Here is an 18,093-nt window from a genome sequence, read left to right on the forward strand (position 1 = left end):
AGATGACACTGCTAACAACTGAGGAATCCCAAGTCCACAGCAGCGTGTCTCGAGTTGTGGTCTGAGCATCACTGCCTCAGAAACACCCAGGAAGCTTGTTAAAAGGCACTCGCTCCTGGGCCCACCCCAGTTGGCTGACGAGAAGGACAGGTGATTCTGATGCACATAAGCTTAAGCACCACTGTTAGGTGAGCAAATGTCAAAGCAAGTGGGTACAAGCTGCACAGGTTTATATTTCCTTCATGTGCAGTAAGTGTCGAATGGACATTTGCACAACAAAAAAGGACAGGTAACAGCAGTCCCCTGAGAACGACCTGTCTTTCAAAAGTCTCTCCCCACTTGGAACCCTTAGCTGTTTGGGACCAATGGTTCCCAAGCTTAGTGTGTATCAGAATCACCTGTAGAGCTTGTAAAGCACGCAGAGGCCAAGGCTTATTAGGAACATAGGACGCAGTTCTCGCCTTTCCGCCTTTTACATTGCTCAGAGTTGGGGGAAGGAACTGCTTTTATTCTTACAAAAGACTTTACAAGGGTCCTGCACTTCACCATCCTGTGAAACACTCTTTAAAGGGACATTTTTTAAAGAGCTACCTTGTTTTCTAAAATCTTTCAGCTAGGGTAAAATCATGTGAGTGATTTCTTAAGAAATCCTTTTTAAAGTCAGTGAACATGGAATAGAAAGGTCCATAGGAAATGAGTTCGCCAGGGGCTTCTGGGGTCACAGGCTCCTTCCTCTCTCACCTTCAGCCCTTCCTCTGGTTGGTTTCAGGCGGAAAGCTCTCTGTGGTCCTGCGAGCTGAGGCGGTCTCCGAGCTCCTGCTAGAGCCATCTACGTCTGCACTTGCCAAGGTAATGACAGCCCAAAGAAATAGCATCTGTAACTTCTCAGGAAAGTTGCTATTTTAATTTTAAAAAACCAAGAGAAATTTTTGTCTGTTGGCTTGACATTCTTTTTTTAAAATCTATTTTATTGAAGTATAGTTGATTTACAATGTTGTGTTAATTTCTGCAGTACAGCAAAGTTATTCAGTTATACATATATATATATATATATTCTTTTTCATATTCTTTTCCATTATGGTTTATCACAGGATATTGAATATAGTTCCCTGTGCTATACAGTAGGACCTTGTTGTTTATCCATCCTCTGTATAATAGTTTGCTTGACATTCTTACAAGTGCCTCTTATGAGTGTTATGCATTCTCTAGATTCATAATTACTTTATTTTTATTTATTTTTTTTTTAATGTGGGATCTTCCCGGACCAGGGCTCGAACCCGTGTCCCCTGCATTAGCAGGCGGATTCTCAACCACTGCGCCACCAGGGAAGCCCTCATAATTACTTTAAAACAAAATCTTTATTTGTTGTAGCCCCAGCTCTCACTTGGTCAAGTGTCAGCTTTTGCCTGCACAAAGAAGTCAAATGCCTCTGCTCTTGCTCTGACTTTTTATTAAAAGAGCTTCTTAGAAGAGAGGTCAGTTTTTTTAGCAAAACAGATACTAGGGTAAAGGTTTTTTGGGTTTTTTTTTAAAATAATGTGCTCCCTAGAGTGCCCATCCTGGTTTTTACCTCCTCTAAATACAACTTTTAAATATAATTTTAATAGGAAAAGTTAAAACATCTGAGAATTTAACAGCTTTGGCCCTTGTAATGTTGGCTGCTGGGCGGTATGGAATGCCCTCAGAGAAAACAACTGATTTCTGTAGTTGTGCAGCACTGGTGTCTGTGCTATGATGGAGGCCCCATATGCCAAGGTCCAATTTCAGATTTACCAGCTCAGGGATTTAAAAACCAGACATGATAAGGTTCTGAAATGACCGGGTCCAAGACTGATTGTATGGCCAGATTACCATAAATTCTTTTACAAGGGCCGATAATTGCTATCAGTTATGAGCTCAGGAGACCAAAGTGCTGATTGGAAAGTGTTTGTCAAGCAGCAGTCTTTGAACTGGTCTCTCTGCCCCCACTCCTGCCACGCGTCTGGGCCACCTTCCGAAAGCACAATTTTGTTCATTCCCTACTGAGAAGCTACACTCCCCTGAACTGGTGAAATTCCTCAGGGCCTTCCAGAATATGGCTCACTCAGGCCCTCTTGCTCTCTCTCTGGCCTCACCTTTTTGTCCCAGCGTGTATGCTATGCTTCCTGGCGGCTCTCCTGCATTCCCTACCTCAAGTCCTATCCTCCTGGCCTTCCTCAAATCTCTTCCAACAAAATTCTATCTATTTTTAACATCTGTGTGAATATGCCCTCCATCAGGAGGCCTCTGTTAATAATACTCCCTCACTCAACCTGATGTTGTCTCTCCCCGCTTGGAACCCTTAGCCATTTGTTTAGATCAGCGGCTCCCAAGCTTTGGTGTGTACCAGAATCACCTGGAGAGCTAGTAAAGAACACAGAGGCCAAGGCTTAATGTGGAGGGATGCCCTGGGCCTTCATAGGCTTCCCAAGTTCCCAGGTGAGTCTAATCCCCACCAAGATTTGAGGAGCACTGATGTGGATTTTTCATATAGCACTTAGAACTTTCTGCCTGTTCTTCATGTAGTCAGTGCATCTATTAACACTCTGTATCAAGTTGTAAGCTTCTGTGGATCTTACTCTTCTTTAAACCCAGCACAGTGACTTTCAAGAGTATGAACTCAATGATCATGTGCTGTATGGAATTGACAAACAAAGCAAGCGCTGATAGGGCAGAGGGGAATGTTCGAGTGGAGCTCACCAGCGGGGAGCAAGCCTGTGGAATGTTGAGTAAACACCGATGATAACTTGACTGGGAAAGCCATAGGGAGCCAGAGGAGAGTCAGTTATCAAATGTCACAGTGCACTGGGTTGTCAGCAGATGCCATTAGTGACGGTCTTTGTCCCAAGAGAAGAGAAGGGGAGAAGACAGGCAATGATCTGGTCATGGCCAGGATAGAAATGGCTCGCTGAAGAGGGTAGGGAGGGAATCACCGTGGTATCTGCATGTGTTTAGACTCTGAATCTGTAGTTCTTAAAGTATATGCAGGCCAGAGACAGGGCAGAGGGGTATGTCCTTAATTGGAGCACAGACAGGGGTGTCCATGGACCATGAGAGTTCTGTTCTCCAATAATAATGTGGACCAGGCTAGGGCCAACTGGGGTGGACTTTAAACTGTGGCCTGAACATAGCCAGTGACTATAGCCTACAATTAAAACAAAACCCCAAACCCCAGTAGGGTCTGCTGAAGTTACTAAGGGGCCTGTGTGTGGGTGAGGGCCCCACTGCCTCCGTCCTGCAAAGTGGAAGGCCGTGAGGAGGTGCTGCTCAGGGCAGCTCTGGCCTCTGACTCCCTTCCTTCGTGCTCATCCACTTGGTGGATACCCACCCCTTCTGGCATATGGTGCTTCTTTCATTCACTCATTCAATTGTGTGCATTTATTGAGAGCTTCCTGTGTGCCAGGCACTTTGCTGAGGGCACACGTGATGTATTCCCCACAACACGTAGGCACACCCCACACACATTCTCACTTTGTCCCCAGCTTTTCCTCATCCTGCTTCTCCCTTGGAAAATCCCATTTTGGAGTATTCCTTTTAGTAATAAGGGGAGAAACAAAAAAAGAATACTTCTGAGCAGTTCTTTCTCTTGAAATTCCTTGTGCTCTGATGATCCTATTTACTTATTTCCAGGATGCAGTTGACTTCCTCTCTCTTGATTTATCTTATGAATGCCAAAGTGAGGCAGATTTCCGGCAGAAGCTGAGTAAATTGCAGGTAATTTGAGCTATTTTCCATATTGATGATGAATGGCAAAGTTTCCTGAGAGCATATTAGACATTTAATGCTTCAGCTGATGTGTAAACTGAACTTCCTCCAAGAGTCCATATACTTGCAGGGAATTCCCCAGTGGTCCAGTGGTTGGGACTCTGTGCTTTCATCACTGCCAAGGGCCCGAGTTCAATCCCTGGTCAGGGAACTAAGATCCCACAAGCTTCTCGGTGTGGCCAAAAATAAGTAAACAAATAAAAGAGTCCACATACTTGCAGAGTTGCATCTGGGGAGATTCCTATAGAGAACATCTGGAGGTTAGATAGTCTTCCCTGGAAAGGAATGAGGGTTGGCTTGTTAAAGTAAATATTTACATGGATACTCTGCTCTCTTGTGTAGAAAGCTACTGAGAATCCAAATTCCAGTGCTCATTCTGAGATTAAAACAGACATTTCATGGATGTGGTCATGTAAATATTTACCCTGACAAGCCAGCCCTCACTATCCCTCCACTCTCCTCAGAGCACCTGCACCCCCTCTCCGAGCCTCAGCTGCTGCTCCCCACTGGCACGCAGGTGTCTTAGGGCCTGAGGACCCACAGCACATCCACAGGTTCTGAATTCTGCAGGAGGTACATGTAGGGGTCCCACGTTCCCTTCTCAGAAGAGACTTTGCTCACCAGAGGCTTCCCCACTCAGCAGAGGGCTCCTCCAGCTCTCCAGTCCTGTGATACCACAGGCTGCCTCACTGCATATGGATCTTTCAGGAAGGGGAAAACCCTCAGTTCCCTTAGGAGTTTGGCTTTACTGCATTGACCTGGCCCAGGGAAAGAACAAGGCTACGTGGGTCACGCTCCAACTGGTTCTGAGCGACTTACTTGGTTTCTCAGAGATTAAGGCTTGAGGCTCATTGTTACTGGCTGCTCTGAGAAATTAAAGAACCCGCCTGGCTTCTTTTTAAGTAGTTGCTATTGGTATTTCTCAGTGGCTGTTAACTACTCAGAGGAGGAAAACTTAGTGTGGGAAAAATGACCAAACCCAACCTCCCCCAAAAAAGGTAACCTAAAGTGAGGTCAAACGACATGTCAGCCTAAAGATGTTTCTTTTGACACTGAAATGGCTAGAAATGGGAGAAAAATTACACCTGCTCCAATTTTAATGAAGATAGCTTCATTTAAATTTCTTTATGGAATATGTCAGATATATCCAAAGGTAGAAAGAAAAGTAAAATGAAGCCATCCCCAGCTTCAAAAGCTCTCAACTCGTGGCTGATCTTGTTTCATCTATACCCTACCTTCCCCCTCTCAAACCAGATTGTTTTGAAGCAAGCCCTAGACATCCATAAACATCGTGACGGTGGCACCTGATTGAGCTTCTTGTAGCAGCACAGGCCCCTGACATGAGCAGACTGCCTTGTTCCTGGTCCTAACACAGTGACTGGTTCTAGGAGGTACCTTGTAGCCTGAGGTGATGGCAGAAATTAACCTGTCTCTTTGGTGGGGGTCAGTGTAGAGAATGGTCTATGTTATTGAAAAGTGTAGATTTTTCTCCCTCAAGTCTAGAGTCGGCTCTCTTTATTAACTGAGATGGCTAGTGGTCATTTCCAAAACCAAATTGAGTGTCGTGACTTCTCATCTTTAAAATCTGTCCCTGTTAACAAAAAACTTACTCTAGGCAGCTTCAGTTCACTTGCTGGCCTATATCATTTCAGACTATTGAGCCAAAAGTGAAAGTTTTCATCTTCAATCTGAAACTCCAGGACTGCCTCTCCACCAAGAAGAACCCATCTGATCTGTTCTTCAGCCTTCTCACAGGTGAGTGGACCATCACTGGAGAGGTTTGGAGTGATATTTGGTGCACTGGCTTGTGGGGTAGCTATTTTAAAAGTCTGGGGTTCCAATGGGAGGAGCGACCAGAGGAGGGGTGGTCTCAGAGCCCACCCCAGATGGGTTTAGTGTCCCTTGTCTTCTTGTTGTTGGTCTTGATCCCTTAGCTCCCACTGACCCAAGAAAGAAGAGAGGTTCTGTACGAGGATGGTAAGGATGCCTTGGTCTCATGGAAATAAAGACCATCAGGCCTCAGATGTCAGGTGTAAGCATGGCAACTGCCCTGTGCCCATCTGTCCACTTCCATTACCCCTCCCTCTAACGTCTCTCATCTCTGCCCCCCTTGGCAGGGCTGCCTCAGCCACCTTACTTTTGTTCATTTCCCCATTACCTAATCAAAATCTTCAGATATAGGACCCACAGCTCATGGAGCATCTCCTTGGTGTCTCTTAGTTCAAATTCTTGAGAGTGAATCTGATGGGTAGGCCATGCATCAGAAGATTGCTCCTGGGACTTCCCTGGTGGTCAAGTGGTTAAGTCTCTGTGCTACCACTGCAGGGGGCACGGGTTCCATCCCTGGCTGGGGAACTAAGATCCCACATGCCACATGGTGCGACTAAAAAAAGAAGAAGAAGAAGAAGATTGCTCCTGGTCCAATCCGGCCAAGGGAAAGTAGGAGGTCCACTAAGGCCTCAGGGGCTGAGGACCACTAGACACTCTGCAGGAAGGGCCAAGGGGCACGCTCCTGCATGCCTGGATATCCAGTTCAGTCTCCCTGTAAGGTCAGAATATGGGAGAAGTTGGTAGTGCCCTTTCTACCACCTGTAACCAGTGCTGAGCTGGCTTCACAGACCTCTTGAACTGCATCCACGGATACCACCTAATAACTCTTGCCCTAACTCATCTTTGATGGTATAATGATTTCCGTTCTTAAATCCCATCACTTTCTAAATGGTTAAAATGGTCAATTTTATGTTTATGTATAGTTTCTTACAAAAAAAAAAAAAATTCCGTCCCCTTCTGATATTTGAGTTTTGAGTCAGTTGTTCTCCGTGTTTGGTCTCCAGACAAGCAGCATTAGCATCACTTGGGAACTTGTTAGACATTCACGTTCTAGAGCCCACCTCAGATCAGAAACTGTGATCAGAAACAGATCAGAAACTTTGGAGTGGGCCCAGCAATCTGTGTTGAACAAGCTCTGCAGGTGATGCTGATGCACATGGAAGTTTGAGAACCACTGTGCTATCACTTTTGACTTCTATAAATCTTTAGCCTGTGGAATTTTCCAGAGGGGCTTGGAGCCATTGCTTGGGGCTTGGGTGTGGTGTATAAATGAGGAAAACTGTTGATAGTAGTCATGCATATTGTTGGTTGGGCTTCAGGTGGAGTGAATTAAACGTCTTCTCTTACAGCCTTAAGTGAAGAACAGATGCTCACCATTGGGTTTGATCTTAGTACATTCCTGAGCTGTTCATCAAGTTCCAAGAAAAGGTAATGTTAGATTTCCCGTTGGACTATCAATAACTGATATTTGCAGAATACTCTGTTGTTCTTTCACATGTGTAAACTCAGGGGACTCTTGTCATCTGCATCTTGGACCAGTGAGTCCTTCGTGGCCATTCTAGAGACAAGAGATGAAGGCTCAGAGGGGAAAGCAGGGAGCAGTGTCTCTGGCCACCACACGGTTCTCCTCTAGTTCACCCAGGTGCACACAACTAGCAGAGCTGGTGTTTAAACCCCTGCCTTCTAGTTTAGATCTTGTTGGAGGCATTGTGAGGTTGTGGACGAGCAGGCTGGGTTAATGATAGATCTGCCCATCCCTGAAGTTATGTGATCTGAGTAAGTAAGGTGAGTTCTCTGCACCAATTCCTCACACAAAATGTGAAACATCTTACCCGTGAGGAGATGGCATAGATAGGAAAGCCAGCTGTGCAGCAGGGCAGAAGCCTAACTCAGCAGTTTCTCAGGACAAAGGTTTTAAATTATTGTGGGATTGCAAATAATTTCTTAGCACATGACTAAAGTACCAAAATTTGTAAGTGACGTACTGAAAAAAAAATTAGAGTAGATTTGAGGTTATCTCCGTAATTATATCATTCTCATGAACTTATATTCCAATGTGCTTCTCGAGAAAAGTTTGGTGTGGAAGCCAGTGCAGGGAGTTTCCCAGAACCCTCAGCTCTCCGTGGGGGTATGTTACACACCTGAACATCATGTACCATGCGTCAAGGAAGGACCAAGGCCCGGAGGCAATCATTGGCTTCCCAGACCTTCAGCTAGAGCTCACCTCAGACATTTCTAGCACAGCTCTGTCCAAGATCATAAACTTCAGTTGCCACCACCTCTTTGTACTTTTTCTCTCCCAACATTTGGCTGTCCTCAGCTGTGTCTCCTTCCATTGTTCAATCCTCTCAACTCACTTCAAATCAGCAGTTCAGATCACCAGACCCTAAGCAGCTGCACATGTCAGGCTTTGTGCTGGGAGTATGAACAGTATGATGAGCAAGTAGATCAGAACTGCTCTCTGTTCACACTTGGAGTCAGCTGAGGAGTGCTGGGCTATCTTTTCAGAAAAATAAAACTCAGGAGGTCATAATAAACATGGTACCCTGGGGACTTCCCTGGCGGACCAGTGGTTAGGACTCTGTGCTTCCACTGCAGGGGGCACGGGTTCCATCTCGGCTTGGGGAACTAAGACCCCACATGTCACGCATGACATGGCCAAAGAAAAAGAAAGGGGGCACCCTGAGATCACAATGATTGCAAAACCACAAGATGACATGAGACACCGGCTCCAGGATTCTCTAACACCTTGATCTCTCAGTACCTTGCCTGCAGGGAAGATCCAACATTGGCTAACGTTAAACCAAGAGTGGGGGCGGGGGGTTCTCACTCAGGTGGATGTTGATGGAGAACCTGCAGGGGCAGGTGGAAGGGAGTTCTGAGAGGATGGACATCATTTTCTCGTCGGAGTGTTTTAGACCTCAGAAGTGAGACAGAGAGGCCCGCCAGTGATTCTAGCACAGAGTATGGCAGGAGATATAGCACTGCTCCCCGGAGGAGGGGAAAAGAGCATTACCTGGGATGCTCTGAGGAGGCTTAGAGTGGGGGGTGAGGGGTGGCTGAAGGAGGGGCACCTGGAGGGCTGGGCATAGAGACTTTCTGTGCTAAATCTCTTCCCAAGTTAGGCAAACCCAGGACTCCCAGCTCCAAGGCCTGTATGGCAAGTTCTGTGTTATCCAGGGGCAGTTTGTTTCTTCAAGACCTCTTCTCACCCAAGCCAGAAGGATGGTCATAGTCAGAAGGGTTGGGTCAGAACAGCTGAGTGGGCACCCCTCCATGTCCCTGGTGTGCTCCAGAGTCATTCATCTGTTCTGGGTAATCCACAACTATAGGCTATCATTTCCCCTCACCACTTTTCTACCAAATGCAGATGAGTTGATGCTTCATAAAATAGGAGGAGCTTAAGTTTGGAATGTCCAGGCTCCACTCCACGGGAGGGAGGTCTTTCTGCAGTGTCCCCGTCACTTCTACCGGTTCTGTGCTCTGGGCCAACCTTGTATAAGTGTCAGCCCCTCGATGGCCCAAGGACAGGGAGGTGCTCTTGTACTCCACTCCCTCTCCTCATGTGTGTTCTCTTCTCCAGGTCAAACACACCCACCTCCACCAACCCTTCCTCAAGGTTGCCCTCTGCTGTTGTAACTGCTGCATGTTATCACGCACTGCTTTCCAGCCTGCAGGACAGGACTCAGATAGAGAAAACAATAAAGAAAGAAGGGACGGAGGGAAGGAGGAAGGAAGGAAGGAAGGAGAGGGAAGGAAAACAGATTAAAAGTAAATAGAATATATCAGACTTCATTGCATATGAGAATCGCATTTTTATGTTATGCTTTATTTCAGCTATGTTTATTTCTGATGTTTATTTCAGATACATTTATTTCTGAAATAAAACATAACATGCACATAAATGTCTACACATCTACACACATACATAGTGATATGTGGTTAAAAGCACAGACTCTGTGCTGTACCTTACATTTGTGCATTTGTAACTTACAGAGTCATTACTTACTATGTCCCTTCATGTCACTTCACTCCTGCAGCAGGTCTTGTTCTCTGACTGACAACCTGACCCTCCGGACTACCCTGCAGCTGGACCCGGAGACAGCAGTAGACTCCTCACTGCCCCACTCGGCCTATCAGAGAGTCTGGGAAATGTTTGCCAACCAGTCCAGGGCAGAAAGGGATGCTTTCCTGCAGGATGTTTTTCCTGAGGGTTTCCTCTGGGGCGTCTCCACAGGGGCTTTTAATGTGGAAGGAGGCTGGGCCGAGGATGGAAGAGGGGCGAGCATCTGGGACAGAGTTGGACACCAGAACACCGCCAAGGGCCAAGCAACGCCAGAGGTGGCCAGTGACAGTTACCACAAGGTGGACACTGACGTCGCCCTGCTTCGTGGCCTCCGGGCCCAGGTCTACAAGTTCTCCATCTCCTGGTCCCGCATCTTCCCCACTGGGCAGGGGCAGAGCCCCAACCTCCGGGGCGTCGCCTACTACAACATGCTGATCGACAGGCTGCTGGACTCGCATATCGAGCCCATGGCCACGCTGTCCCACTGGGACCTGCCTCAGGCCCTGCAGGATCGCGGCGGGTGGCAGAATGAGAGCGTGGTGGATGCCTTCCTGGACTATGCGGCCTTCTGCTTCTCCACGTTTGGGGACCGTGTGAAGCTGTGGGTGACCTTCCACGAGCCGTGGGTGATGAGCTACGCGGGCTACGGCACCGGCCAACACGCACCGGGCATCTCCAGCCCAGGGGTGGCCTCTTTTAAGGTACTTCCCATCCTTGCAATGCCTACTTGTTGGAAGAGAAAGGACATTGGGTTGGAAAAATGTTATTTTACCTTCCCATCAGCAAGTCTTCCCTTTTTTTTTCCTTTAAAGGAAATCAGAGGGAGGGAAGGAACCATAAATTGTTAATCACCTTATTTGTCCAAACACTATTCTGGCACTTTAAAAATTGTTGCCACCTCCTCAGAACGGCTCTGATGGATGAGGGAATCGGGGCTTAGGAGGAGAAGCAATTGTTGGTGATGACATTGCTAGTGGGTTAGCAGTGGGAAGCCAACATTTGAGCCCAAGTCCCTTGACTCCAAAGCAAGTTTTCCATGTCAGCCAGGACTCTTAATTGCAAGTGACAGAAAACCCAACCCAAACTGACTTAAACAAGGAGGGAGGTTCTGAGTTCTGGAAAATGAAAAGTCTTCGTTTTAGCTGATCAGAGTGGAGCTTGATTAGACCACAGATGATGTTACCAGGACTCGATTTTTCTTCTTCTCTTGCTCCCCTCACTGGCTTTATTCTTGGGCTGCCTGGTAGCCAGATGGCCGCAATCCTTCTCTCATATTTCAAGATCAGCAGAAAACAGAAAAGACAGCTTGCCTCTGTTCTGGCGTTCCCAGGAAAGTTCTCCCCATGCTCATGGTCTCTGCATGGGTTGCGTGCCCATCCCTGAACCAGTCACTGGGTCTAGGCTAGGGGACTGTGTGGCACTGATTGGTTTTGACCCAGGTCCCAGCTCTACCCCTCAACACACTGGTTGAGAGACAGGGAGGTGGGGAGGGGAGAGGGTGGTCTTTCCAGAGGGCAATCAGGGTATCATTTCAACAAGAAGGGGATGTATATCCTGGAGACAAAATTTAAAATGGCTTAACATGGGTCCCATCCATCATTTCCCTTTTTCTTCAGAATCTCCCAGGAAACCTACCAGCTTCCCTGGCTGCATTCTTCAGGACAGACAATTAGTCTAGCTTTCCCCCAGCACCTTCTGGGTTCTGTCCTCTTCTGAAAGAGGAGCATTCACTGGGCCCCAAGCTAGATGTTAAGTGCCATCAAGACACTTAACTGCCCATTAGAAAATTAGAGAACAATTCAAAATACCCACAATGAGAGTGAGCTGGAATACTGTGAGTAAATGACTCAATGAAATGCCAAAATATAGCACTTAAGTCAAGGCTTCCATTCTGCTTTTGTTCAGCAAGTGACCGTACCCACGGAGAGAGAGAACACTTCTGAAAGGGGAAAGCTTGAACCTTTCTGTTTGTCTCTTTGTTGTAAAACTCATCCCAGCCTTTTCACCTTAGGCTTCTTATCCCTACAGCCGTGGCTCCTGAGACTTTTCTACAGAGACTTTTATAAGAAAGTCCACCTCACCTTTTTTTTTTTTTTTGTGGCTGCGTTGGGTCTTCATTGCTGTGCGCGGGCTTTCTCTACTTGCAGCGAGCGGGGGCTACTCCTTGTTGCGGTGCGTGGGCTTCTCATTGCGGTGGCTTCTCTTGTTGTGGAGCACAGGCTCTAGGCGCACGGGCTTCAGTAGTTGTGGCACGCAGGCTCAGTAGTTGTGGCTCGCGGGCTGTAGAGCGCAGGCTCAGTAGTTGTGGCACACGGGCTTAGTTGCTGTGCGGCATGTGGGATCTTTCCAGGCCAGGGCACTAACCCGTGTCCCTTGCACTGGCAGGCGGATTCTTAACCACTGCGCCACCAGGGAAGCCCCACCTCACTTTTCTCTTTCAATTCTTCCTTTTATTTACAAAACATTATGACACCATTAAGGAAAGATTTCCAAGAAAAGATCTTTCTCATAGTTCTACCAGTATTTCCTTCCAGTCATGGCTTCCTTACATTCATAGTGTAGTCACAGTGTGCACTCAGCTTAGTGCCCTTGTTTTGTTGTTTTTATTGAAGTATAATTGATTTACAATGTTGTGTCAATCTCTGCTGTACAGCAAAGTGACTCAGTTATACACATATAGACATTTTTTTTTAGGTATTTAGTCTTTATTCTGAAGCTGATAGACAACAGTTTTTTTTTTTTAATTTTTAAATTTTATTTATTTTTTTATACAGCAGGTTCTTATTAGTCATCCATTTTATACACATCAGTGTATACATGTCAATCCCAATCTCCCAATTCATCACACCACCACCACCACCACCACCCCGTGGCTTTCCCCCCTTGGTGTCCATGCGTTTGTTCTCTACATCTGTGTCTCTATTTCTGCCCTGCAAACCGGTTCATCTGTACCATTTTTCTAGGTTCCACGTATATGCGTTAATATACGATATTTGTTTTTCCCATTCTGACTTACTTCAGTCTGTGTGACTGTCTCTAGATCCATCCACGTCTCAACAAATGACCCAATTTCGTTCCTTTTTATGGCTGAGTAATATTCCATTGTATATGTGTACCACATCTTGTTTATCCATTTGTCTGTCAATGGGCATTTAGGTTGCTTCCATGACCTGGCTATTGTAAATAGTGCTGCAATGAACATTGGGGTGCATGTGTCTTTTTGAATTATGGTTTTCTCTGGGTATATGCCCAGTAGTGGGATTGCTGGATCATATGGTAATTCTATTTTTAGTTTTTTAAGGAACCTCCATACTGTTCTCCATAGTGGCTGTAACAATTTACATTCCCACCAACAGTGCTAGAGGGTTCCCTTTTCTCCACACCCTCTCCAGCATTTGTTGTTTGTAGATTTTCTGATGGTACCCATTCTAACTGGTGTGAAATGATACCTCATTGTAATTTTGATTTGCATTTCTCTAATAATTAGTGATGTTGAGCAGCTTTTCATGTGCTTCTTGGCCATCTGTATGTCTTCTTTGGAGAAATGTCTATTTAGGTCTTCTACCCATTTTTGGATTGGGTTGTTTGTTTTCTTAATATTGAGCTGCATGAGCTGTTTATATATTTTGGAGATTAATCTTTTGTCCATTGATTCATTTGCAAATATTTTCTCCCATTCTGAGGGTTATCTTTTCGTCTTGTTTATGGTTTCCTTTGCTGTGCAAAAGCTTTGAAGTTTCATTAGGTCCCATTTGTTTATTTTAATTTTTATTTCCATAACTCTAGGAGGTGGATCAAAAAAGATCTTGCTGTGATTTATGTCAAAGAGTGTTCTTCCTATGTTTTCCTCTAAGAGTTTTATAGTGTCTGGTCTTACATTTAGGTCTCTAATCCATTTTGAGTTTATTTTTGTATATGGTGGTAGGGAGTGTTCTAATTTCATTCTTTTACATGTAGCTGTCCAGTTTTCGCAGCACCATTTATTGAAGAGACTGTCTTTTCTCCATTGTATATTCGTGCCTCCTTTGTCATAGATTAGTTGACCATAGGTGCGTGGGTTTACCTCTGGGCTTTCTATCTTGTTCCATTGATCTATGTTTCTGTTTTCCTGCCAGTACCATATTTCCTTGATTACTGTAGCTTTGTAGTATAGTCTGAAGTCAGGGAATCTGATTCCTCCAGCTCCGTTTTTTTCCCTCAAGACTGCTTTGGCTATTCGGGGTCTTTCGTGTCTCCATACAAATTTTAAGATTTTTTGTTCTAGTTCCATAAAAAATGCCATTGGTAATTTGATAGGGATTGCACTGAATCTGTAGATTGCTTTGGGTAGTATAGTCATTTTCACAATGTTGATTCTTCCAATCCAAGAACATGGTATATCTCTCCATCTGTTGGTATCATCTTTAATTTCTTTCATCAGTGTCTTATAGTTTTCTGCATACAGGTCTTTTGTCTCTCTAGGTAGGTTTATTCCTGGGTATTTTATTCTTTTTGTTGCAGTGGCAAATGGGAGTGTTTCCATAATTTCTCTTTCAGATTTTTCATCATTAGTGTATAGGAATGCAAGAGATTTCTGTGCATTAATTTTGTATCCTGAAACTTCACCAAATTCATTGATTAGCTCTTCTGGTGGCATCTTTAGGTCTTCTGGTGGCATCTTTAGGGTTCTCTATGTATAGTATCATGTCATCTGCAAACAGAGACAGTTTTACTTCTTCTTTTCCAATTTGTATGCCTTTAATTTCTTTTTCTTCTCTGATTGCTGTGGCTAGGACTTCCAAAACTATGTTGAATCATAGCGGTGAGAGTGGACATCCTTGTCTCGTGCCTGATCTTGGAGGAAATGCTTTCAGTTTTTCACCATTGAGAATGCTGTTTGCTGTGGGTTTGTCATATATGGCCTTTATTATGTTGAGGTAGGTTCCCTCTATGCCCACTGTCTGGAGAGTTTTTATCAGAAATGGGTGTTGAATTTCATCAGAAGCTTTTTCTGCATCTATGGAGATGATCATATGGTTTTTATTCTTCAATTTGGTAGTATGGTGTACCACATTGATTGGTTTGCATATATTGAAGAATCCTTGCATTCCTAGGATAAACCCCACTTGATCATGGTGTATGATCCTTTTAATGTGTTGTTGGATTCTGTTTGCTAGTATTTTGTTGAGGATTTTTGCATGTATATTCATCAGTGATATTAGTCTGTAATTTTCTTTTTTTGTAGTGTCTTTGTCTGTTTTTGGTATCAGGGTGATGGTGGCCTTATAGAATGAGTTTGGGAGTGTTCCTTCCTCCCCAATTTTTTGGAAGAGTTTGAGAAGGATGGTTGTTAGCTCTTCTCTAAATGTTTGATAGAATTCACCTGTGAAGCCATCTGGTCCTGGACTTTTGTTTGTTGGAAGATTTTTAATCACAGTTTCAATTTCATTACTTGTGATTGCTCTGTTCATATTTTCTATTTCTTCCTGGTTCAGTCTTGGAAGGTTATACCTTTCTAAGAATTTGTCCATTTCTTCCAGGTTGTCCATTTTGTTGGCATAGAGTTGCTTGTAGTAGTCTCTTAGGATGCTTTGTATTTCTGTGGTGTCTGTTGTAACTTCTCCTTTTTCATTTCTAATTTTATTGATTTGAGTCCTCTCCCTCTTTTTCTTGATGAGTCTGGCTAATGGTTTATCAATTTTGTTTATCTTCTCAAAGAACCAGCTTTTAGTTTTATTGATCTTTGCTATTGTTTTCTTTGTTTCTATTTCATTTATTTCTGCTCTGATCTTTATGATTTCTTTCCTTCTGCTAACTTTGGGTTTTGTTTGTTCTTTTTTCTCTAGTTCCTTTAGGTGTAAGGTTAGATTGTTTATTTGAGATTTTTCTTGTTTCTTGAGGTAGGCTTGTATAGCTATAAACTTCCCTCTTAGAACTGCTTTTGCTGCATCCCATAGGTTTTGGATCGTCATGTTTTCATTGTCATTTGTCTCTAGGTATTTTTTGATTTCCTCTTTGATTTCTTTAGTGATCTCTTAGTTATTTAGTAACGTATTGTTTAGCCTCCATGTGTTTGTGTTTTTTACGTTTTTTTCCCCTGTAATTCATTTCTAATCTCATAGTGTTGTGGTCAGAAAAGATGCTTGATATGATTTCAATTTTCTTAAATTTACTGAGGCTTGATGTGTGACCCAAGATGTGATCTATTCTGGAGAATGTTCCGTGTGCACTTGAGAAGAAAGTGTAATCTGCTGTTTTTGGATGGAATGTCCTATAAATATCAATTAAATCTATCTGGTCTATTGTGTCATTTAAAGCTTGTGTTTCCTTATTTATTTTCATTTTGGATGATCTGTCCATTGGTGTAAGTGAGGTGTTGAAGTCCCCCACTATTATTGTGTTACTGTCGATTTCCTCTTTTATAGCTGTTAGCAGTTGCCTTGTGTATTGAGGTGCTCCTATGTTGGGTGCATATATATTTATAATTGTTATAACTTCTTCTTGGATTGATCCCTTGATCATTATGTAGTGTCCTTCCTTGCCTCTTGTATTCTTTATTTTAAAGTCTATTTTATCTGATATGAGTATAGCTACTCCAGCTTTCTTTTGATTTCCATTTGCATGGAATATCTTTTTCCATCCCCTCACTTTCAGTCTGTATGTGTCCCTAGGTCTGAAGTGGGTCTCTTGTAGACAGCATATAGATGGGTCTTGTTTTTGTATCCATTCAGCAAGCCTGTGTCTTTTTGGTTGGAGCATTTAATCCATTCACGTTTAAGGTAATTATCGATATGTATGTTCCTATGACCATTTTCTTAATTATTTTGGGTTTGTTTTTGTCGGTCCTTTTCTTCTCTTGTGTTTCCCAGTTAGAGAAGTTCCTTTAGCATTTGTTGTAGACCTGGTTTGGTGGTGCTGAATTCTCTTAGCTTTTGCTTGTCTGTAAAGCTTTTGATTTCTTCATCGAATCTGAATGAAATCCTTGCTGGGTAGAGTAATCTTGGTTGTAGGTTCTTCCCTTTCATCACTTTAAGTATATCATGCCACTCCCTTCTGGCTTGTAGAGTTTCTGCTGAGAAATCAGCTGTTAACCTTATGGGAGTTCCCTTGTATGTTATTTGTCGTTTTTCCCTTGCTGCTTTCAATAGTTTTTCTTTGTCTTTAATTTTTGCCAATTTGATTACTATGTGTCTCGGCGTGTTTCTCCTTGGGTTTATCCTGTATGGGACTCTCTGCGCTTCCTGGACTTGGGTGGCTATTTCCTTTCCCATGTTAGGGAAGTTTTCGACTATAATCTCTTCAAATATTTTCTCTGGTCCTTTCTCTCTCTCTTCTCCTTCTGGGACCTCTATAATGTGGATGTTGTTGCGTTTAATGTTGTCCCAGAGGTCTCTTAGGCTGTCTTCATTTCTTTTCATTCTTTTTGCTTTATTCTGTTCCGCAGCAGTGAATTCCACCATTCTGTCTTCCAGGTCACTTATCCGTTCTTCTGCCTCAGTTATTCTGCTATTGATTCCTTCTAGTGTAGTTTTCATTTCAGTTATCGTATTGTTCATCTCTGTTTGTTTGTTCTTTAATTCTTCTAGGTCTTTGTTAAACATTTCTTGCATCTTCTCGATCTTTGCCTCCATTCTTTTTCCAAGGTCCTGGATCATCTTCACTATCATTATTCTGAATTCTTTTTCTGGAAGGTTGCCTATCTCCACTTCATTTAGTTGTTTTTCTGGGGTTTTATCTTGTTCCTTCATCTGGTACATAGCCCTCTGCCTTTTCATCTTGTCTATCTTTCTGTGAATGTGGTTTTTGTTCCCCAGGCTGCAGGATTGTAGTTCTTCTTGTTTCTGCTGTCTGCCCTCTGGTGGATGAGTCTATCTAAGAGGGTTGTGCACGTTTTGTGATGGGAGAGACTGGTGGTGGGTAGAGCTGACTGTTGCTCTGGTGGGCAGAGCTTAGTAAAACTTTAATCTGATTGAATGCTGATGGGTGGGGCTGGGTTCCCTCCCTGTTGGTGTTTGGCCTGAGGCAACCCAACACTGGAGCCTACCTGGGCTCTTTGGTGGGGCTAATGGCAGACTCTGGGAGGGCTCACGCCAAGGAGTACTTCCCAGAACTTCTGCTGCCAGTGTCCTTTTCCTCATGGTGAGCCACAGCCACCCCCCGCCTCTGCAGGAGACCCTCCAACACTAGCAGGCAGGTCTGGTTCAGTCTCCCTTGGGGTCAGTGCTCCTTCCCCTGGGTCCCGATGCACACACTACTTTGTGTGTGCCCTCCAAGAGTGGAGTCTCTGTTTCCCCCAGTCCTGTCGAAGTCCTGCAATCAAATCCCACTAGGCTTCAAAGTCTGATTCTCTAGGAATTCCTCCTCCTGTTGCCGGACGCCCAGCTTGGGAAGCCTGACGTGGGGCTCAGAACCTTCATTCCAGTGGGTGGACTTCT

General features: G+C 44.3%; 1 protein-coding gene across 1 annotated transcript in view; it reads left to right on the top strand.

The window, feature by feature from the left end:
• LCT (lactase) overlaps positions 1-18,093 on the top strand; it is a 50,704-nt gene that overhangs the window by 8,747 nt on the left and 23,864 nt on the right. The window contains exons 2-6 of the mRNA XM_068544000.1: positions 770-849; positions 3,649-3,732; positions 5,436-5,538; positions 6,963-7,041; positions 9,654-10,380. Of these exons, the coding sequence (XP_068400101.1) occupies positions 770-849; positions 3,649-3,732; positions 5,436-5,538; positions 6,963-7,041; positions 9,654-10,380 (1,073 nt within the window). The remainder of the gene's footprint in view (positions 1-769; positions 850-3,648; positions 3,733-5,435; positions 5,539-6,962; positions 7,042-9,653; positions 10,381-18,093) is intronic.

The sequence above is a fragment of the Eschrichtius robustus genome, chromosome 5 (genome assembly GCF_028021215.1).
Source record: "Eschrichtius robustus isolate mEscRob2 chromosome 5, mEscRob2.pri, whole genome shotgun sequence".
NCBI classification, from domain to species: Eukaryota; Metazoa; Chordata; class Mammalia; order Artiodactyla; family Eschrichtiidae; genus Eschrichtius; species Eschrichtius robustus.